Source organism: Papio anubis, chromosome 16 (genome assembly GCF_008728515.1).
Source record: "Papio anubis isolate 15944 chromosome 16, Panubis1.0, whole genome shotgun sequence".
NCBI classification, from domain to species: domain Eukaryota; kingdom Metazoa; phylum Chordata; class Mammalia; order Primates; family Cercopithecidae; genus Papio; species Papio anubis.
In genome coordinates, this window is record NC_044991.1 from 9,207,537 (window position 1) to 9,230,876 (window position 23,340).

The 23,340-nt window shown below is 47.1% G+C and overlaps 2 protein-coding genes across 4 annotated transcripts in view; one reads left to right on the forward strand and one right to left on the reverse strand.

Annotated features, from left to right (window-relative positions):
* ACO2 (aconitase 2) overlaps positions 1-11,521 on the reverse strand; it is a 60,345-nt gene extending 48,824 nt beyond the window's left edge. For 2 of the 3 annotated variants that reach the window (XM_003905606.4, XM_021921601.1), the window contains exon 1: positions 11,160-11,521. In XM_003905606.4, coding sequence (XP_003905655.1) covers positions 11,160-11,195 — 36 coding nt within the window. In that variant the 5' untranslated portion in view covers positions 11,196-11,521. Of the gene's footprint in view, positions 1-10,833; positions 11,078-11,159 lie in introns of those variants that run through there. The other variant, XM_009217385.4, reaches the window with a different exon arrangement.
* A 50-nt stretch (positions 11,522-11,571) lies between these two features.
* PHF5A (PHD finger protein 5A) lies at positions 11,572-21,771 on the forward strand. Its single transcript, XM_003905603.5, has 4 exons — positions 11,572-11,741; positions 12,192-12,215; positions 12,707-12,873; positions 21,067-21,771. Exons 1-4 carry the CDS (start codon positions 11,690-11,692, stop codon positions 21,154-21,156), a joined length of 333 nt encoding a protein of 110 aa, XP_003905652.1. The 5' UTR covers positions 11,572-11,689; the 3' UTR covers positions 21,157-21,771.
* The last annotated feature ends 1,569 nt before the right edge of the window (positions 21,772-23,340 follow it).

The window sequence follows — 23,340 nt, forward strand, 5'->3', positions numbered from 1 at the left end:
TTTTCTGAATATACTGCATCCTGTAACAAAAAAATATACGAAAGGCATAGAGCTTGGTAGCTGGGTTTCTGGCAGCCATTCAATAAACATAAGCTGCTATTACTCAGTTCTCCGGGGAGAATGAGAGGCTGCTACTAAAACGTGGCCTGCCTGCGTACTGGGGAGAGGATTATAGGCAGATGTTTTTCCACTATGCCCCCTTATTCTCCCTCCCAGTCACCAAAGATCAGAGCCCCAGGGCAGGTCCCAAGCACCAGGACAGCACATCTTGGAACTGAAATGGAACTGAAAAGGCCTCATCTATCCACTCTTTCTGCATTTGAATGCCTAACACACTCACCCAACCTAGCCAAGTTGTCTCCAGCAGTGGGGAACTCATACATTATAAGGCAGCCCATTTCACAGAAGGATGACTTCAGGCTCACATCTCTTAGCAACTAACTGCCTAGCCCTTCCTGGCAGAGAAGTCTCAGGTGGACTCTAAGCGGGCAACACAGAAATGCCCATCAGTCCACACCCTCCTAAGAAGCATCTTCCCACACCTCCACTGCAGGGCTTCTAACGATTTTCTCCCCCTCCTGGTAGGCGACGCCTGGCTCCTCTCCTAAGAAACCAAAGCTAAACAATTCCCTCCTGCCAGCAGGCAGTCAGCTAGCTTGGTTGCTATGCAACTGGCAGGCACAAAAGTGATGCAGTCCTTTTCAGAGGCTTGGAAAGGGAGCAAGGCGCCGTGTCTCTCCAAGTCAGAGCCTCTAAATGGGTACCAGAGGCAGCAGGGGGTTCCTTTAAGGAATAGGCTGATGACAGATTAGCTCATGTGACTAATTCTCTTTTGCTGCCCACATCAGTCGTACACTGTGAACTGCATACAAATCCCAAGCCCTGCTCTGGCCCCACAGGCAGCAGCTCTGCACCTACACACTTGAGATGGGCACCCTCTGCAAGCTCAACAGGCAGCCCGTGAGGCTGAGCCGAAGCTCAGTCAAGGAATAAAGCTGCCTCTGTGCAACCCACCCCTCTAGCCTCTCCCCCGCCAGCCTCGCTAGTATTTAGGGCAGGACACAATCACAGTCCCAAAGACATACACCCAAACGGGCACAGAGCCGACTGAACTGTGTCCCCTATATCCAGCCCACTCGACAGAGATCAGTTTCTACTCCCTCTGGGGAATCGGTTTGGCTGACTGATAAAAAGCCTGGGTTCTGCAGTCAAATCTGCATTCATGTGCTAGCTGTGACCTCAGATGAGCTATTTAACCTCTCTGGGACTCAGTTTCATCATTGTGAAACAGGCTACTCATATGTACTTCTTAGTGTTGTTGTGAAGGACAAATGAGGCAATATTTGTAAAACAAGACCTAGTTCTGTGACTGGCGCAGAGGGCCTGATTACTCAGCAGATGGTTGGTAATGCATTTCTCTGCTCCTCCAGGCCTGGATGGGCATCTGCCATTGTCAGTGGGCGGACCAAACACACCACCACTACATCCATCTTCCAGGATGGGTGGCTGAGGCTGTATTTAGCCCCATCCAGCAAATCCCCCCACCTACTCCTTGCTTCAGCGCCATGTATTATAGTTATTTAGATGACTTCTCCCTCACCACCCTAAAAGCTCTTCACAGACAGGGCCCTTGTCTTAGATCAGCTCTGTGAACACACTCATGACACGGTGAGTGCTTATAAATACCACAACCACAGATACCCTGCAGAAGGTGAAGGAGCCCGGCTACAAGGAACTAAAGAAGTGTGGCATACAAAAAAATTAACCGGGTGTGGTGGTGCATGCCTCTGGTCCCAGCTACTTGGGAGGTTGAGGCAGGAGAATCGCTTGAGCCCCAGAGGCGAAGGTTGCAGTGAGCAGAGATCGTGCCACTGCACTCCCACTTGGGCTACAGAGTGAGACTCCTTCTCAAAACAAACAAACAAACAAACAAAAAAACAGAAGTGTGGCAGGGACAGGGTGGGGGTTTTAAAGGAACTCCAGATACCTCTTTGGTAAGTCCCACAAATGCCCACAGAATTAAAGCTCCCAATCAGAAACCATCTCAATCTCTCCAGGGGGAAAGCAGAAATACTCGCCAGGCCTCAATTCACCAAGGGCCTAGACTTGAATATTTCATGATAAAAATAAATACTGCAAATATAACTCTAAAGCTCACTTCCCCAATGTTGTCCTTAGATAATTAAAAAACTAAACCAAAAGATTCATTTCTACCTCTTCCCCTAACTCTTTTAAAACAGTATTGAAAGGGTTTTCTTGGCCAGGCGCAGTGGCTCACGCCTGTAATCTCAATATTTTGGGAGGCTGGGACGGGTGGACCACTTGAGGTCAGGAGTTAGAGACCAGCCTTGTCAACAGGGTGAGACCCCGTCTCTACTAAAATAAAAATGCAAAAATTAGCTGGGCGTGGTGGTGCATGCCTGTGATCCCAGCTAAGTGGGAGACTGGGGCAGGAGAATCGCTTGAACCCAGTAAGTGGAGGTTGCAGTAAGATCGGGCCACTGCATCCAGACTGAGTAACAGAGTGAGACTCTGTCTTGGGGGTAAAAAAAAAAAAAAAAAAAAGGTTTCCTTCAACAACTACCACCTATCTGTTATCTAGGGAGATGATGGGAGGAACAAGCAATTCTCACAACTGGTTTTTTTTTTTTGAGACAGAGTCTCGCTCTGTTGCCCAGGCTGGAGTGCAGCAGCATGATCTCGGCTCACTGCATCCTCTGCTTCCCGAGTTCAAGTGATTCTTCTGCCTCAGCCTCCCAAGTAGCTGGTACTACAAGCGCGTGCCACCTTGCCTGGCTCATTTTTGTATTTTTAGTAGAGACGGGGTTTCACTACATTGGCCAGACTGGTCTCAAACTCCTGACCTCGTGATCCACCCATCTCGGTCTCCCAAAGTGCTGGGACTACAGGCATGAGCCACTGCGCCTGGCCACAAGTGGTCTTTTTTAAACGTATGAGCTGAGGATAAAGGCTGGGGTGATGGATGACATGGGCCATCTGCAGGGGCTGGAGACAGAAACAAATATTCACCAACTGCCTCTATCCTGCACCGGATTTGCCCCAAGTACTTTATCCACACAATCCCATGACTACCCTGTAAGGCAGAAGGCATTGTGCCCATTTTACGGATAAGGAAACTCAAGCTCTGGAATGCTAACTATTTTGCCCAGGGTCACGCAGCAAGGTGGAATTCCAGGCCTGGCTCCAAAGCTAGTACCCTTTCTTCTGGCCCAGGTTCTGCAAAATAAAACTAAGGAAACCATTCTCCCTACCTTTAATTTACTTGGGAGGCTGAGACAGGAGAATCAGGTTCAAGTGATTCTCCTGCCTCAGCCTCCCAAGTAAATGGGATTACAGGCACATGCTACCATGCCCAGCTAATTTTTTGTGTTTTAGTAGAGACAGGGTTTCACCATGTTGGCCAGGCTGGTATTGAACTCCTGACCCCAAGTGATCCACCCACCTCGGCCTCTCAAAGTCCTGGGATTACAGGCATGAGTCACCATGCCCAGCCTGTTCTCCCTACCTTTCAAGACTTCCAAATGAAGATATTCCACAAGGGGAAAATCTGTCCCTACTCTCAATCTTAGAAATGTCCTATTCCTTTTTTTTTTTTTTTTTTTTTTTTTGAGACAGTCTCACTCTGTTGCCCAGGCTTGAGTTCACTGGCACAGTCTCGGCTCACTGCACGCTCTGCCTACCAGGTTCAAGCGATTCTCGTACCTCAGCCTCCTGAGTAGCTGGGTCTACAGGCGACCACCAACACACCTGGCTAATTTTTTTTCTATTTTTAGTAGTGATGGGGTTTCACCATGTTGGCCAGGCTGGTCTCGAACTCCTGACCTCAGGTGATCCGCCTGCCTCAGCCTCCCAAAGTGCTGGGATTACAGGTGTGAGCCACCACGTCTGGCCTTTTTTTTTTTTTTTTTTTTTTAAGACAGAGTTTCAATCTTGTTGCCCATGCTGGAGTGCAACTGCACAATCTTGACTCACTACAACCTCCACCTCCCAGGTTCAAACGATTCTCCTGTCTTAGCCTCCCAAGTAGCTGAGATTACAGGCATGCGCCACCACACCTAATTTTGTATTTTAAGTACAGACGCGGTTTCACCACGTTGGTCAGGCTGGTCTTGAACTCCTGACCTCAAATGATCCACCTGCCTTGGGCTCCCAAAGTGCTGGGATTATAGGCATGAGGCACCACACCCGGCTCACAGTGCTTTATAGCACATCAAACAGAGTCAAAACAACTTTTTAAATATTAGGCCTTCAGAACCTTTCTTAACTGAAGGGTAGTTATTAATTACACCGTTTTGCAGATGTTTAACTAACTGCAGGACCACAGAGTTGAGACTTTGCCCGAAGCTACACAGTAAGCCAGTGGCAGAAGTCTTCCTAAGGCTCCCGATGGTCTATCTGCCGCCTTTTTTTTTTTTGAAACAGAGTTTCACTCCTGTTGCCCAGGCTGGAGTGCAGTGGCGTGATCTCAGCTCACCACAATCTCCGCGTCCTGGGTTCAAGTGGTTCTCCTGCCTCAGCCTCCCCAGTAGCTGGGATCACAGGCATGCACGCCACGCCCAGTTAATTTTTTTTTTGTATTTTTAGTAGATAGAGACGGGGTTTCATCATATTGGCCAGGCTGGTCTCAAACTCCTGACCTTGTGATCCGCCCACCTCAGCCTCCCGAAGTGCTGGGATTACAGGCATGAGCCACCGCACCTGGCCCATTTGTTGCTTTTTAAAGGCTACAAGAAGCCTCTCTGCAATACCTTCCCTCCTTCACGCTGAGAGGCCTAGAACCCACCACTGCCATCCAAACCAGGTGCTGGGAAAACCAGGCCCATCAAAGAAAACTGGAGCCAGGAAAGACTTAACACTGACTTTAAATACTTCCCACTGGCCGGGCGCAGTGGCTCATGCCTATAATTCCAGCACTTTGGGAGCCCAGGAGTTCAAGACCAGCTTGGGTGACATGGCAACATCCCCATCTCTACAAAAAATAAAAAATTAGTTGGGCACGGTGCCACACACCTCTATTCCCAGCTACTGGGGAGGCTGAGGTGGGAGGATTACTTAGGCCCAGGAGGTGGAGGCTGCAGTGAGCTATCATTACACCACTGCACTGCAGCCTGGGTGACAGAATGAGGCCCTATCTCAAAAAAAAAAATTTCTTTTTTTTTTTTTTTTAAATAAAAAAGGTAAGCATTTACAAGATGGCCCTCTTGGATACACACCAGGTTTCCCAATAAAACCAGATAGGACAGAGTCCACATGAAACGCGATGCTCATACTCTACTCAAGTGAGGGCCCCTGGGTAAGACACCTGACGTCATCTGGCTTTCTCACCTGTGAAATAAAGTACTTGAGAATTGATGAAAGAATCAAGAATTTATCAATGAGATTCTGCCCTTAGGTAATTTTTATAAGTACTGAGGAGGCTGGGTGCGGTGGCTCACGCCTGTAATCCCAGCACTTCGGGAGGCCGAGGCAGGCGGATCACGAGATCAGGAGATCGAGACCATCCTGGCTAACACAGTGAAACCCCGTCTATACTGAAAATACAAAAAAATTAGCCAGACGTGGTGGCAGGCACCTGTAGTCCCAGCTACTTGGGAGGCTGAGGCAGGAGAATGGCGTGAACATGGGAGGCGGAGCTTGCAGTGAGCCGAGATCACGCCACTGCACTCCAGCCTGGGCAACAAAGCGAGACTCTGTCTCAAAAAAAAAAAAAAAAAAAAAAAGAAAAGAAAAAGAAAAGAAAAAAGGCCTGGCTGGGCACGGTGGCTCACGCCTGGAATCCCAGCACTTTGGGAGGTCGAGACGGGCGGATCACGAGGTCAGGAGATGGAGACCATCCTGGCTAACACGTGAAATCCTGACTCTACTAAAAATATTAAAAAAATTAGCTGGGTGTGGTGGCGGGCGCCTGTAGTCCCAGCTACTTGGGAGGCTGAGGCAGGAGAATAGCATGAACCCAGGAAGCAGAGCTTGCAGTGAGCCGAGATCGCGCCACTGCACTCCAGCCTGGGCGACAGAGCAAGACTCTGTCTCAAAAAAAAAAAAAAAAAAATTACTGTGCAAACACACGACCACTGAATTCAAGCTCACCCATCCCTCAGTTACTAAGACCCCAAACCAAGGAGTCACCCTTATTCTCTATCCCTCCCATGTGCCAACCCATCTGCCTCTGAATATATCCCAATTTAGAATACATCTCATTATCTCCACCCCCAGACCCTAGTCCCAGACACCTCTGCCATTCCTGGGATGACTCCAACAGTCCCACACTGTTCTCCCTGCCTCCTCCTTTTGACCCTCTATGGTCCATCATGCACGCAGCAGCCCGGATGATCAGATCATGTCACTCCCTGGCTTAAAATCTTTCAGTGGATTTTCACTACACTTGGATTTCCTTACCGAAGCCTGCCTGACCCTAGCCCCAGCCTCTTGGTCAGACCTTTTGCTCCTCAGTACACTGTAGCAACACTAGCCTTAGCTCTTATCCTCAACACACTCAGCTCACACCTAGATGGGTGCTCTGCACACGCTCCTTCTATTTGAAGTCTCCTCCAAAAACGCTGAACAGCTGCATTCGTATCATCTAAGTCTCGGTTCAGATGTCACCTCTTCTACGAGGTCTTCCCCAAATATCCCAGTTAAAAATGTCATGTTCCCACCCCATTCTCTCTACCTTATCTTTCCCACAACACTCAGTAATACAATATTCTTATTTTTCTACTTATTTTCCCCAGGACTACAATTTAAGCCCCACTATTCTTGTTAACTACTGCATCCCCAGTGTCTAGAACACTAGGCAGTGTTAGACATTAAGCTTTTTCTTTTTTCTTCTTGAGACATTAACCTTTTCTTTTTTTTTCTTGAGACAGAGTTTCATTCTTGTTGCCCAGGCTGCAGTGTAATGGCGCGATCTCGGTTCACTGCCACCTCCGCCTCCTGGGTTCAAGTGATTCTTCTGCCTCAGCCTTCTGAGTGGCTGGGATTACAGGTATGTGCCACCACACCCAGCTTATTTTGTGTTTTTATTAGCGATTGGGTTTCACCATGTTGGCCAGGCTGGTCTTGAATTTCTGATCTCAGGTGATGCACCCGCCTCGGCCTCCCAATGTGCTGGGAATACAGGCGTAAGCCACCCAGCCCGGCCAAAGCGTTCAAAGAACATTGTGAAGCAATTGGTTTGAAAGGCAATGATGTGCTCCCTTAATCCTCAGGATGGTGTCCCTGTTCCCTCTGTCCATATCTAAGATGGAAGCTTATTTAACAATTCATTCATTCACTCAATTCTAGTAACAACTGATATCTGGGAAGGTTATCACAGTGACCATACAACCAGAATCATCTATTTCACAATTCAAACCAAGATTTGATTTTAAGACGGCACAGAGAATTTCTGCCAAATATTTTTGTAGGTAACTGCCATCACAAATTTACATGCAAGAGGTTACATGACTTCCCCCAAGGTCACATGAAACCTCAAAACCCCAGTTATCTCAAGGCAAAACCAAACACCTAATAAACATATTTTCAACTGTTCAACCCCTCTTGTGTACTACTCAGTCATATGCACAAAAATAAATGCTAAAAAACAGAGAGTAAATGTGGTTTTTCAAAAATCTCACCTCCCTGGCTGGTTGCAGTTGGCTCACACTTGTAATCTCAGCACTTTGGGAAGCCAAGCCAGGAGGATTGCTTGAGCACAGGAATTTGAGACCAGCCTGGGCAACATAGTGAGACCCCCATTTCTTTAAAAAACAAAACAAAACAAAAACCCACATCCTATTTTCTTGTTTCTAATCTTACTATCTGGTAGCAGGTACTGTCAAACAAGAGTACACATTCAGCTTAGCACTGTTCTGAGGTTATGGTGCATCTGTGGATCCACAGGTTGAGCTCGATGCCAAAGGGAAGCAATATAGTGCCAGTTGCTAAGCCCCTAGGCTTCGGAATCAGACATGTCCAGATTCAAATCATACCTACTAACAACTACTGATAAGGGCCTAGGCCTTATTTTGTTTTGAGACGGAGTCTCGCTCTGTCACCCAGGCTGGAGTGCAGTGGCGTGATTGCAGCTTACTGCAACCTCCGCCTCCTGGGTTCAAGGGATTCTTCTGCCTCAGCCTCCTGAGTAGCTTGGACTACAGGCACGAGCCACCATGCCCGGCTAATTTTTGTATTTTTAGTAGAGATGGAGTTTCACCATATTGGCCAGGCTGGTCTTGAGCTCCTGACCTTGTGATACACCTGCCTCAGTCTCCCAAAGTGCTGGGATTACAGGTGTGAGCCACCGTGCCTGGCCACGTATTTATTTAGCAATTATATAGCCCTTACTAAGTACCAGGAAGGGTTCTAAATACTTTGCAACTATTACATGATTGAAACAGATATATTCTTTTTATTGTATCTAAAGGCAAGGAAACAGGTGCGGAGACGTTGAGTAACTTATCCAAAACCACAGCTATATGAGTATTAGAGTTATTACAGAATTCAAATCTAGGTTGTCTGATGCCAGAGTCCATGCTCTCAACTATAACACTACGTTTGCTCTCTAATTCTGTTTCTTCATCTATAAATCAGGCTAATAAACCTGACTCATCTCACAGAGTCATGTGAAATTAAGTCATACACAGTAAGATAAATGCTAGGTACTCTTAGTGCTGGGAGTAACACCCATCATTCTATTATCTACCTTCACCTTTGGTCCAGCCAAGGAAAGAAAAATACCGTATTTGGCTGAGAAAGATCTCCAAGGCCCTCTGCAGTCAGGTACATTAGAATACAGTGGAAGTTCCACAAGAACAGGGACTGTCTTTGCTTACCACGGTATTCAGAACAAGCAGTGGGCGCTCAGTAAATATATGGTGAATGAAGTAGGAATGAATTGACTACAGCCATAGGGTTCTGCATACATGACTATTAAGGTGGTAACCATCATTTCACAAATGTATCTAAGCACAAAAGAGGTAAATGTACAAGCTTCTCAGAGAAACTGTGTTAGTTGGTTACTTGAGACAGCCTGGTTATTGGGAGGCAGTGTGCAAACCGCATAATATTGTTCATTCATCTTAGCTGAAGGAACAAATAAGGAGACCAGGATTTTAATCCTGACTCTGCTACTGGAAGTCACCCAGGCTCTCAAGGTCTTAAATTTTCCACCTGCAAAAGAGGTTAGTCGACATGATGGTCGTAAACTCATTCTACTTACTCATCACTTTCTAACATCCAGTTGCTGAATATACATTTGTTCAATGAAGATCATCCTCAATTCACAATGGATTCAGGAAGTAACTTACTCAAGGTCACAGGATCAGGAAAGAGTATGAACTACAGCCCAGATCTCCTTTTACACCAGTCTGATACTCATACTTTCCAAGATCCTTTTCAGTTCAACATGGTGTGATATTATTCTTCTCTTCCAAGTTCAAGAACTCTATAATCATTTATCTTACCAAATAATCTTGACTGACTCCCTTAACTCATGAGACAGGAAGAAACAACTGTTTCCACATCATTAACCTAGAGAATCAAAAGACTTGAAGAGGCCAGATGGGGTGGCTCACACCTGTAATCCCAGGACTTTGGGAGGCTGAGGCAGGCCGATTACTTGAGGTCAGTAGTTTGTGACCAGCCTGGTCAACATAGTGAAACCCTGTCTCTACTAAAAATACAAAAATTAGTCAAGCATGGTGGCACACGCCTGTAACCCAGCTACTCGGGAAGCTGAGGCAGGAGAGTCACTTGAACCTGGGAGGCAGAGTTGCAGCCAGCCAAGATTGCACCATTGCACTCCAGCCTGGGTGAGAGAGCAAGACTGTCTCAAAGGAAAAAAAAAAGACGTGAAGAGATAATCAGGTGCAATAGTTTGCCTTTGCCCAGAATTGAGATCAGAAATATTTTCTTTCAGATAAAAGATTTTATTTTAAACCACATGGTTTAAATTTAAGCAATGTGATTAAAAATAACTTCAAGTACCACAATGCTTCCTGAGAGTACAATGCATAACAACTTGTAAAATTCTATTATCAAAGCTGCGCCACTGGATCCAAAAAAAGATTCACAAAGTTAACTGTGAAAGGTTGACAGAGAATGTCTACAGATGCTTGCTTGCTTTATTTTTATTAATGAAAGACACATTTGACATTGAACCTTTGAGTATAACACCTTCCCAGGGCTGTCAAGTTAGAAGTGAAAAAATCATCTGGCAGTCGGTCAGCTTTCTAGACAGCTCCTAACGGGGGAGTCAAGGTCAAACTGGAGTCTCCTTATCCTCCCATATTTGACAAGCAACTTACTGTGAGCTCAAAATATTCGTAGTGCATTCTGACAAACAGAAATAATCGCACCCTGGTTCAGAAAGTTCTGTGAGGGCAGGCTGACATAAACAAGAACTCAGTGGTGGTAGGGCCCATGCTTCTGCCACAGCACTTCGGTGACACTCTAAGAACCAGAACTTCCACCTACTTTCTACCAGTTTTATCACCTATCAAATGAGAAAAATCATCTCATTCCTATGATTACATGAATCAAATAATATTATGAAGAATTAAAAAACAGTCCTCAAATCTTGTGCAAACGTGAGAGACTATTATTATTATTTACTACGTAGGGGCCCAGAAGACCACCTCCCCGCCTCGGGCATTCCATGTTCCGCAGGGTCCTCAAAAGGTAGTACAGGGTCCTAGTTTCTTCTCCAGACTCCAGGCCTGGCAACCGTAGATGCTGTCATGTCTCTGTTGCTAAGAGATGGGAAGTGAGGCCTCAGGAACTGGGCCTAGAAGGCTCAACAACGACCGCGCCCCCTAGTCACCTTGTCCTCACCTTGAGGAACGGAAAGACACCCCACGGGAGCAGGGAATGCTGTCCTCAAAAAGAAGGAAGAGGTGCCTCCGCTCTTCACCCGGCCGCCGCTGCTTGGGCCCACGCTTCTTGCGAGGCGGGGACAGGGCCAGGAAAGCTGACTGTGCCGGGGACGCCTTGACCTAGGGCACCAGAGGAGCGGACACGGGTGCCGGGCCCACAACCGGAACAGGTACACGAGAAGTTGGCCCCAGGTCGGGCCCGCCTCGCCCTGCCTCGCCCATAGCCGCCGGCACAGTAGGAGGCACCCCGCCCCCGTGAACCCAGAAGTCCCTGAGCTCGCTCACCTGCAGCCGAGTCACCAGTAGGCTGTAGGGCGCCATTTTGTGCACTGACAAAGATGAGGTCGCATGCAAGTGACGTCCCAAACGGCGCCTTTTAAAGCCTTTGGGCAGGGGCGTGCCCGGAAGAGTGGGGCGTCACGGTGAAGGCGAGGCCTCCCTAGGGGCACCAGAACCCTGGGAACGCAATGAGCGGAGCTCAAGAGTAATGAACAGACACGCAAGAGGAAATAGAACTGCCTAAAGACACTTGCAGAAGTAGATACCAAGCACAAATATGTTTTATCCAAGAACAAATTTTAGTTATCTCTGCCATCCAAATCTGGGAGTGTTTTTAAGACTTTCATGCACCTGCCAGGACCTGGCCACCCAGCAGCGACAGAAACTCGCGCGAGAGCAAGAGGGGCCTGGTGCAAGGATCGTAAACTGACGGAAGCTTAGAGGACCAATCACAGCGACGTGGAGGCAGGAACAATGGGAAATAAAGGTCGGACGGAAGTTCCCGAAGCTTCCGGTGGCCGGCTTAATTGGGAGCTATGGCTAAACATCATCCTGATTTGATCTTTTGCCGCAAGCAGGCTGGTGTTGGTGAGACTGCGCCCTGCCCCTGTCTGTCTGGGTAGGGGTGGTATTAGGAGCTGGGGGGTCGGGGGTTCCCATCACTTCCTTAGTGGCTTGCCCAGCTGGCGCCACGTTTCCCGCCTTTCGGGCGCGGGGTGTTGTAGGAACGCGCAGGTTTGTGGCCGCTGATGAGAAGAGGGCGGGGGTGCGCGTGCTGGGAGCCCCAGGCAGGTATCGGGGGTGGGGTCTGGGCCAGGTCCACAGAAACTCAGAGCTTGCCCCAGGACGTTGGAGGAGATTCAGAAGGGTGGTTGGGCTGTGGGTTTGGTTCATTTGGAAATTTGTAATGATAAAATGGCTATCCGCAGGTATCACTGCAGTCCGTACTCATGTCCCTACCCCCAGCTCGAGGATGTACTTCCTGTTTGTCAAAACCTTTATTCTAATTGTACTTTTTAACCATCTTTCATCTTGCAGCCATCGGAAGACTGTGTGAAAAATGTGAGTGGAACCTACCGTCCCAACAGCCCACCCTTCCCACTCCCAGTTTCTGTGGAACCAGCAACAGTGCCACAAAGAGGGCTTTGAGTAGATGTGCCTGGAAGTATGTGAACACTGAATGCTGGGCTTCAACCAAAGGCCCCTCTGTCTCCCCACTGCCACTTGCACATTTAACGCTGTATCTCTCTAGTTTTCCACAGGAAAAATCGCCAGAGTAGCATGACCCCTCCCTAACACACAGCACTTTGCCGGCAATTATATAGGCTTATCATCTCTGAGGTGATTTTCTAGGCTCTTTACATATGTTAATTGATAAACCTTTGTATATGTTGAGGGACTTGAGATGGATACTGGGTAAACCAAGTTTCGTGATGCCAAGAGGAGGGTCCTAAAGTCACTGTCAAAAGGAGACTAGTGTATTTCCCCATGGCAGGAGATAGCAGAGGACTGAAGAACTTGTTGTGAGTATGACTCCATTCTCTTCCTTACAGGTGATGGCAAGTGTGTGATTTGTGACTCCTATGTGCGTCCCTGCACTCTGGTGCGCATATGTGATGAGTGTAACTATGGATCTTACCAGGGACGCTGTGTGATCTGTGGAGGCCCTGGGGTCTCTGATGCGTATTATTGTAAGGAGTGCACCATCCAGGAGAAGGATGTAAGTGTACAGCTTTCCATCTGACCTTTCCTGCTTTTGTTTAGTAATACTTTGCCATCCACTGCAATCTTCTATGGTCTATGGAGATTACTGTGTTCATCTAGTCATCTAGGTTATAATTTTTTCAAGTTCTGTGAGTCAAACTGGGTGTAGTTCAATAAAAGGCAGTTATTTTGCATCAAGGGGAAAAATGCAAGGGAAGCAAATCTTTGTCAAGACTAGCAATTTGAAGAGCTCTCTCTCTATTCATGTTTCTCTGTGATTATTTTTATTCAGAAATGACATCCGGCTGGGCGTGGTGGCTCACACCTGTAATCTCAGCACTTTGGGAGTCCAAGTTATGAGGATCACTTTAGTCCAGGAGTTCAAGACCAGCCTGGGTCACAGAGCAAGATCCCATCTCAACAACAACAAAAAAAAACAATTTGTTTTTTTGGTTTTGTTTTGTTTTTTTGGTTTTCTTTTTTTTGAGACAGGGTCTCTTGCTCTGTGGCCCAGGCTGGGGTGCAGTGGCATGATCACGTGCAAGGCTCACTGCAGCCTTGACCCCCCAGGGCTCAAACGATCCTCCCACCTCATCCTCCCAAGTAGCTGGGACTGCAGGCATGCGCCACCACACCTGGCTAATTTTTTTTTGTAGAGACAGGGTCTTGTCTTGTTGCCTAGGTTGGTCTCAAACTCCTGGGCTCAAGTGATCCTCCTGCCTTAGCCTCACCAGGTGCTGGGATTACAGGCATGAGCCATCACTCCTGGCCAGAAAAACATATTTTTCATTAGTCGGGTGTGCTGGTGTGTACCTGGGTCCCAGCTACTTGGGAAACTGAGGCGGGTGGAGGATCACTTGGGCCCAGGAGGTCAAGGCTACAGTGAGCCATTTTCATGCCACTGCACTCCAGCCTGGGTGACAGGGACCCTGTCTGTTTATAAGGCCTGTACAGCCCATGTTGTGTCATAGCCACTCATTAATGTCTCAGATCTATCATTAAGCACTATTCGGGTGTATGTCGTGACAAAGTTGAATTTGGGACGATTCAAGTTGACTTCAGCTTTAAGCAGGTAACAAGTACCTTTGGTTTAATATTGCAGAAGTGATTGTGGCCCTGCATCATGACTTTTTTTTTGTCCCTTGACACTGCATAGTGGCAGTGGTTACTTACTATTCAACTCTCTGAGCCAAATGCCAGGAGAGAGAGCTTATAGACCAGTGCTACAGGCAAGGTTTACCCCATTTCTTTCGTTTAGTATTGGCAGCAGGGTTTTTGTGGGGGAAAACTATGAATCAGCTTGTTTTCTTCAAAAAACAAAACAAAAGGAAGTATGATACAGTCTCACTAGGTTAATGATAGTACCCAGTTATCTAATTTATTTATTTATTTGTTTTTTATTTTTTGAGACGGAGTTCACTCTTGTTGCCCAGGCTGGAGTGCAGTGGCACAATCTCGGCTCACCGCAACCTCCGCCTCCCGGGTTCAAGCAATTCTCCTGCCTCAGCCTCCCGGGTAGCTGGGATTACAGGAATGCGCCACCACGCCCAGCCCATTTTGTATTTTTAGTAGAGATGGGGTTTCTCCATGTTGGTCAGGCTGGCCTCAACTCCCAACCTCAAGTGATCCGCCCACCTTGCGTCTCTCAAAGTGCTGGGATTACAGGCCTAAGCCACTGCGCCTGGCCCAGTTACCTAATTTAATTCTAATTTAGAGTAAGGCAAAAGATACATAATTCTTCATATTTCCATGAGCAAAGAATAGGTCTTTTATAGATGTTATCACACCTTGTTCCTCATAATAAGTTTGAGAAATAGGGATGATTATTATGATGCCCATTTTATAGTTCCTCTGACAAGCCCAGGCTATTCAACGAAACCTTGTAGTGTCCCCATTTCACTATGTTGTACTTTCATTTATATATTTATTTTATTTTATTTTATTTTTTGAGACAGAGTTTCGTTCTTGTTGCCCAGGCTGGAGTGCAGTGGCGCCATCTCGGCTCACCACAACCTCCGCCTCCCGGGTTCAAGTGATTCTCCTGCCTCAGCCTCCCGGGTAGCTGGGATTACAGGCGCCTGCCACCACCCCCGGCTAATTTTTGTATTTTTAGTAGAGACAGGGTTTCATTGTGTTGGCCAGGTTGGACTCAAACTCCTGACCTTGTGATCCGCCCGCCTGGGCCTCCCAAAGTGCTGGGATTACAGGTGTGAGCCACCACGCCTGGCCTTATGTTACCCTTTAATGTGTGCTTTTGGGATGTTTCCATGGTGAAGGCAACAACGCCAGTACCTCATTTCATGCACTTGGATCCTGCCTACCCCCAGTAATTGGGAGAGATTGGGCCAGATAAGACTACACCATTGGGCCAGGCACAGTGGCTCATGCCTGCAATCCTAGCACTTTGGGAGGCCAAGGTAGGTGGATCACCTAAGGTCAGGAGTTTGAGACCAGCCTGGCCAACATGGTGAAACCCCGTCTCTACTAAAAATACAAAAATTGGCCGGGCGTGGTGGCTCACGCCTGTAATCCCAGCACTTTGGGAGGCCAAGGCAGGCGGATCATGAGGTCAGGAGATCGAGACCATCCTCGCTAACACGGTGAAACCCTGTCTCTACTAAAAAAATTAAAAAATTAGCCGGGTGTGATAGCGGGCGCCTGTAGTCCCAGCTACTTGGGAGGCTGAGGCAGGAGAATGGCATGAACCCAGGAGGTGGAGCTTGCAGTGAGCGGAGATCACGCCACTGCACTCCAGCCTGGGCGACAGAGTGAGACTCCGTCTCAAAAAAATAATAATAACAAAAATAAATAAAAAGGGCCGGGCGCGGTGGCTCAAGCCTGTAATCCCAGCACTTTGGGAGGCCGAGACGGGCGGATCACGAGGTCAGGAGATCGAGACCATCCTGGCTAACACGGTGAAACCCCGTCTCTATTAAGAAATACAAAAAACTAGCCGGGCGAGGTGGCGGGTGCCTGTAGTCCCAGCTACTCGGGAGGCTGAGGCCGGAGAATGGCGTGAACCCGGGAGGCGGAGCTTGCAGTGAGCTGAGATCCAGCCACTGCACTCCAGCCTGGGCGACAGAGCGAGACTCCGTCTCAAAAAAATAAATAAATAAATAAATAAATAAAAAGAAAATACAAAAATTAACCGGCGTGGTGGCACACATCTGTGATCCCAGCTACTTGGGAGGCTAAGGCAGGAGAATTGCTTGAACCCAGGAGGCAGAGGTTGCAGTCAGCTGAGCCGAGATCAGAACATTGCACTCCAATCTGGCAACTAAGAGCAAAATTCCTTCTCAAAAAAAAAAAAAAAAACCGTACACCATTGAATCTTCTATTGTTTAGGGAGATGAGAAAGGTCCTGAAGTAACAAAAACATAATTTCCGTTAGTGATTTGGACCTTTCTCTTGTCCGCAACTCCGATTTGCATTTACCTTCAACTATTAAGTCATATCCTGCTGTCCGGAAATCCGAATCTAGTCTACTAGCTAGATTACACTTCATTAGAGGCAGGACTTTGGTTTGTCTATTCGCTTCTCCTTTTCCTTAGGCCGTGGTATGGTGCCTGACATGCGGTGCAAGCATGGTACATGTGTTTTGGTGCTGTCCCTGTAAGTCATCCAGAGGTATCCCCTTTAGGGTGTCTAATACATAGTAGGTGTTTGTTAACTTCTGGTCTATAAGCAGTGAAAGCATAATAAGGTAACAGCAGTGAAGAAAAGTTACAAACAGTTCCTAAACTAGCTACAGGGTAGCTATTTAAGCCATTTAAGACAGCATTTTCTTGAATTTTTGTATGGTTCTAGCTAGAGTTCTTATCTAGCATAAGCTTGCAACCAGAGAATGCTTAATAAATGTTAATTGCTGTCTGACTCCTCTGAATGTGGTGTGTGAACTGATACCTTTGGATCCTCATGCCTCATTCTGTCCCTGAGACTTATTCTAGACGTCACTTCCCCGCCTTCACATTATACACGAATGTTCTGAGGACATTTGAGATGGAATCTAGCTCACATTTTCAGCGCTAGTTTCCAAGGAACACAAAGTCTAGTGACATGATCCAGGCTCTCAGCCTTACAGATCATCACGTAGATTAAGTGGCCAAGGCTCTTTCCTATGCAGAAACCTTCCTACAACCAAGGCAACCCTTGTTATTGTTCTCTTCCTGCAACTTTCATAATTGATAAGGGAATTAGACAGGTAAGCTAAGCCAGGTATTCTCATTTATAATTTTTCAAAGCCACAAGAATAACCAGGAGACAGGGATGATGTCTATGGACATTGCTACTAGAGGACTAATTGGTAGGTTCTTATGGTGCCGCATCGTGTAATCCCCTTAATCTTGATTCCTTTTGCTTACCATTTTCCTCAGTTCTCCCAACCAGAACATAAGAAAAATAGCACTAACATTTATGAAGCTCTTAATATATGCCAGGTGCTTAGCTGAACATTGTTATCCAAAAGTTCCATGTGATACAGATGAGGATGCTAAGGCTTAGAGACGTTAAGCAACCTGGTTAGTCCAAGGTCAAGTGGCTAATGAGTGACAGATCAGGACTAGAACCTAGGAGGTCTGACTCTTTTTTAATTAATTAATTAATTAATTTTTTTTTTTTTTTTTTTTTTTTTTAGTTTTTTGAGATGCAGTTTTGTTCTTGTCGCCCAGGCTGGAGTGCAATGGCATGATCTTGGCTCACTACAACCTCCACCTCCCAGGTTCAAGCGATTCTCCTGCCTCAGCTTCCCAAGTAGCTCGGATTACAGGCACACACCACCATGCCCAGCTCTTTTTTTTTTTGAGACAGTCTCACTATGTCGCCCAAGCTGGAGTGCAGTAGTGTGATCTTGGCTCACTGCAACCTACACCTCCTGGATTCAAGCAGTTCTTCTGTCTCAGCCCCCTGAGTAGCTGGGATTACAGGTGTGCACCATCACGCCCGGCTAATTTGTGTATTTTTAGTAGAGACAGGGTTTCACCATGTTGGTCAGGCAGCCACCGTGCCCAGCCTAATTTTTTTTTTTTTTTTTTGAGACAGAGTCTCTCTCTCTCTCTGTCGCCCAGGCTGGAGTGCAGTGGCCGGATCTCAGCTCACTGGAAGCTCCACCTCCTGGGTTTACGCCATTCTCCTGCCTCTCAGCCTCTCGAGTAGCTGGGACTACAGGCGCCCGCCACCTCGCCCGGCTAAGTTTTTTTTTTTTGTATTTTTTAGTAGAGACGGGGTTTCACCGTGTCAGCCAGGATGGTCTCGATCTCCTGACCTCGTGATCTGCCCGTCTCGGCCTCCCAAAGTGCTGGGATTACAGGCTTGAGCCACCGCGCCCGGCCAACCCAGCCTAATTTTTCTTTCTTTAGTAGAGATGGGGTTTCACCATGTTGGTCAGCCTAGTCTCAAGCTCCTGGCCTCAGGTGATCCACCCACCTCAGCCTTCCAAAGTGCTGGGATTACAGGCATGAGCCACCGCGCCCAGCCTGACTCAGTGTTTCTTAACCTTTTATTTATTCATTCTCATCATTGCACCTCTAAGGAGAAAAGTTAAAAGTTAATGTAAATTAATTAAATTTTCGGGCTAGCTAAGCTGTAAGTAGGCTGGGGGCAGTGGCTCATGCCTGTAATCCCAGCACTTTGGGAGGCCCAGGCAGGCAAATCACGAGGTCAGGAGTTTGAGACCAGCCTGACAAACATGATGAAACCCCATCTCTACTAAAACTACAAAAATTCGCTGGGCGTGGTGGCGGGCGCCTGTAATCCCAGCTACTCAGGAATCTGAGGCAAGAGAATCACTTGAACCCAGGAGGCAGAGGTTGCAGAGCGCCGAGATAGCGCCACTGTACTCCAGCCTGAGCAACAGGGTGAGACTTCGTCTCAAAAAAAAAAAAAAAAGCTAACCTGTAAGTAAAGAACGGAGCTGTACAAATTGGAGGATTGGGTGATACCATCACTTGGTACCTTCCAGGAATATTTAGGTATCTATAAGGATAGTTTGTAAACCTTGACCTGATCTAGTCTTCTTCTTTCACAGCTGAGGAATAATATAAGTCCCAAGAGAAGCAACTTGCCCACATTTGCGTCAGTAAGGCACAGTTTAAGCTGTCATCATACCATGAGTTTCATAGCCTCTCTAAAGGGTTTAGAGTGCTGTTATTATGTTTAATATCAGGCCTTTGTCCAGGAGAGGCAGCTAATGCCTTATTTTTACAAGGACATTAAATATAGATTACATTGCTTACTTGGGTTCACCTAGCAAGCTATTGGTGGGTGGCTTCCTTGGTACACCAGGCTTCAGAGATGGAAGCTGTCAATGTAATGACTTGATACATGTTTTCTAGGAGATCCTAAAATGTTAGTGTTAGCTTTGTGTGTTTTCGGAGATTTTTGTAGTTGTTAACATCTGCCCCCAAAGAAAGATGCTAGTTGAGTTAGAAATGAGTTGGCTGAGGACTTGATTAATTCATACTATTGCCTAGTATCACAGGACTTAAACTCTGACATGGGTGTTTAATAAAATCAACAGACCTGTAGGGCTTTTCCAGTTACAGCTTCCCCGGTTTTTCTTCCATCATCCCTAACATCCCTAATCAACTGGTGGAGTCATCATTTCTGTAGAACACAGCTTCCCAGGGGCTTCACTGAAAGCACTCAAGCTCATCAAATGGCCAGGGCAGCCTGTCATGACAAATCAGTGCATGGTCTGTCAACAGCCACCTATCACCAGCACAGTAGTGCTCTGTACCCCCAAGACCATGTGTTAAATTAAGTGAATTAATGAAGACACATAAAACCCATTATTCTCCTATGGTATTTAAAATGTAAGGGCTGGGCGTGGTGGCTCACGCCTGAAATCCCAGCACTATCAGGAGGCCAAGGCGGGTGGATCAGAAGGTCAAGAGATTGAGACCATCCTGGCCCACATGGTGAAACCCCATCTCTACTAAAAATACAAAAATTAGCTGGGCGTGCTGGCGCGCCTCTGTAGTCCCCACTACTCGGGAGGCTGAGGCAGGAGAATTGCTTGAACCCCGGAGGCGGAGGTTGCAGTGATCCGAGATCACGCCACTTCACTCTAGCCTGGCAACAGAGTGAGACTCCGTCTCAAAAAACATAAAAGTAAGGTATGGCCGGCCACAGTGGCTCACGCCTGTAATCCTAGCACTTTGGGAGGCTGAGGCGGGCAGATTGCCTGAGCTCAGGAGTTCGAGACCAGCCTGAGCAGCATGGTGAAACCCTGTCTCTACTAAAATACAAAAGACATAAGCCGGGCGTGGCGGCATGCACCTGTAGTCCCAGCTACTCAGGAGGCTGAGGCAGGAGAATTGCTTGAACTCATGATGCGGAGGTTGCAGTGAGCCAAGATCGTGCCACTGCATTCCAGCCTGGCGACAGTGAGATTTTTTCTCAAAAAAAAAAAAAAAAAGAGTTTCATAGTCTACCTCAACTGTATCACATTAGCAGCAGATATGGCTAAGATAAATGGCTAAACTGTTAATCCAAAAGTTATAAAATGGTCTTTTTTTTTTTTCTTGAGACGGAATTTCTCTCTTGTTACCCAGGCTGGAGTGGAGTGCTATGGCGTGATCTCGGGTCACTGCTACCTCCGCCTCCTGGGTTCAAACGATTCTCCTGCCTCAGCCTCCTGAGTAGCTGGGACTACGGGCACGCACTACCACATCTGCCTAATTTTTGTATTTTTAGTAGAGACAGGGTTTCACCACGTTGGCCAGGCTGGTCTTGAACTCCTGACCTCAGGTGATCCACCTGCCTTGGCCTCCCAAAGTGCTGAGATTACAGGCATGAGCCACCGTGCCCGGCCTACAAATGATCTTTCGTAAGTGCTAAGAGATAGGGAAGAAACTGATCTTGGCCTCCCAATGAAGGAGATACTGATGTTTGGACACATTTACAAACCCATTTATCGGGTTTTTCAAATACTAAAATGAGAATTTGAACTCTGACCAATTTTTTTTTTTTTCAAGAGATGGGGTTCTCGCTGTGTTGCCTACAGTAGGGTACAGTAGCTGGCTATTCACAGGCATGATCATAGCTCACTACAGCCTCGAACTCCTGGGCTCCAGCAATCCTCCTGCCTTGGCCTTCTGAGGAGTAGCTGGGACTAAAGGCACATGCTACCACACTGGGCTTAAATTTTTTATCTTAAGTCACTCTTGGTTCAGGCTCAAAGACTTAACAACTTCTCTGTTCTGTTTTCCAGAGAGATGGCTGCCCAAAGATTGTCAATCTGGGGAGCTCTAAAACAGACCTCTTCTATGAACGCAAAAAATACGGCTTCAAGAAGAGGTGATTGGTGGGTGGCCCCTTCCTCCCCCCAACATCAAGCTGCTGCAGCTGCGAGAAAACATGCCTACTACTACCAGCAGAAAGGGAGCAGAGACCATAGCATCACCAGGAGTGCCTGCTAGTGTACTGGCAGCTTGCCACCCCCTCCTCTCCCTTCACCCAGACGTGGTAGGGATGGAAAAGGATTCTTCACAGAGCACTCTGGCACACCGTATCAGAGAAAAGTTGATAGATTAGTTAATGATTTTTCTTGAATTCGAGAAGCAGAGATCTGTTCTCCATATTGATATGTTCTTCCTCAACCAAGATCTTCTAAAAAGAAGTAATATTTTAGTCTTCTGCTTGAGGAGTTGGCTGTGAAGCTACAGCCGGTGAAAACCACGTTCTTGCAGCAGCTCTGGTGGCAGCTGTCCTTGAGGAACTTTTGGTGTGTGGTGGGAAGCTATCAGAACAAGAAATGTAGGCATTTACTGTTTTTGGGGGAGAGGGAGGGGTGCTCCACCATCTTGAAAGGCATTTATTCATTTAACACTTGTGCTGTTGTCATGTTATTTTCCTTTTGAGAAATTGGAAACTCTGTTGCTATTATGTTAATAAAGTTGGTGTTTATTTTCTGGTAGTTACCTTCCCCATTTAACTTTAGGAATTTATTTTAGTCATCCAGGAATTTGTGATTCAAAACAAGAGGTAGTTGCCGGGTGTGGTGGCTCACGCCTATAATCCTAGCACTTTGGGAGGCCGAGACGGGCGGATCACGAGGTCAGGAGATCGAGACCATCCTGGCTAACACTGTGAAACCCCATCTCTCCTAAAAAATACAAAAAGTCAGCCATACGTGGTGGTGGGTACCTGTAGTCCCAGCTACTCGGGGGGCTGAGGCAGGAGAATGGTGTGAACCCGGGAGGCAGAGCTTGCAGTGAGCCCAGATCGCACCACTGCACCCCAGCCTGGACGACAGAACGAGACTCCATCTCAAAAAAAAAAAAAAAACCAGAAGTAGTGGGATTGGTTAAGTACTCTGTCCTCTTATTACCACTGGAAGGAATTCAAAACCACCCATACCTTTCATTATAGATAAATCAAAGTCATTTTTAGAAACGTACTATTTTTTCCTTCCTATCCAACTTTAATTTTGAATTGAAGAGATGGCTTCCAGTGATGGTGGAGGCTGGGCACAGTGGCCCATGCCTATAATTCCAGCACTTTGGGAGGCTCAGGCAGGCAGATCTTGAGCTCAGGAGTTCAAGACCAGCCTGGGCAACATGGCAAAAACCCATCTCTATGAAAAATATGAAAACTAGTCAGGTATAGTGGCATGCACCTATAGTTTAGTCCCAGCTACTCAGAAGGCTGAGATGGGAGGATCACTTGAGCCTTGGAGATAGAGGCTGCAGTGAACAGTGATCCTGTCACTGCACACCAGCCTGGGAGACAGAGCAAGACTGTCTCCAAAAAAAAAAAAAAAAAAAACGGGCTGGGCACAGTGGCTCGCACCTGTATTCCTAGCACTTTGGGAGGCCGAGGCAGGCAGATCACTTGAGGCCAGGAGTTCAAGATCAGGGTGGCCAACATGGCGAAACTCTGTTGCTACTAAAAATAGAAAAATTAGCCAGGCATGGTGGCACACACCTGTAGTCCCAGCTACTCGTGAGGCTGAACACAAGAGAATTGCTTGAACCTAGGAGGCAGAGGTTGTGGTGAGCTAAGATGATGCCATTGCACTCCAGCCTGGGCAGCAAGAGCAAAACTCCATCTCAAAAAAAAAAAAGGGTTTCAGTATAACCCAGAGGATGCACAAAGGAAGGATTCTAGGCTTACCTTGGAGGTGCCTCAGGAAGGCAGGGGAAGGCCATAGTCATAGGGCTACAGCACTTTCTGGGCTCTTTGAGCCACCCCTTTGTCTGCACTGCAGCCATAGGCTCCTTTTCAGTTCCACAACTGCTGCTTTTCTTTTTGCTTCTGCTTTGAGTTTATTTTTAACATGTTGTCCCTCCAGAATGCTTGTGCCCCCCTCCCTTTTACTCAGCTAACTCCTACTCCCTTCTGACCTTAGCCAAATATTTCCTCAAAGATGCCTCTCTGGACCCTTAATGTAAGTTCCCCTGGTACTCCCACATAGCATCATACGTCTTTTTTTTTGTTTGGTTGGTTGGTTTTGAGACGGTGTCTCTGTCGCCCAGGCTGGAGT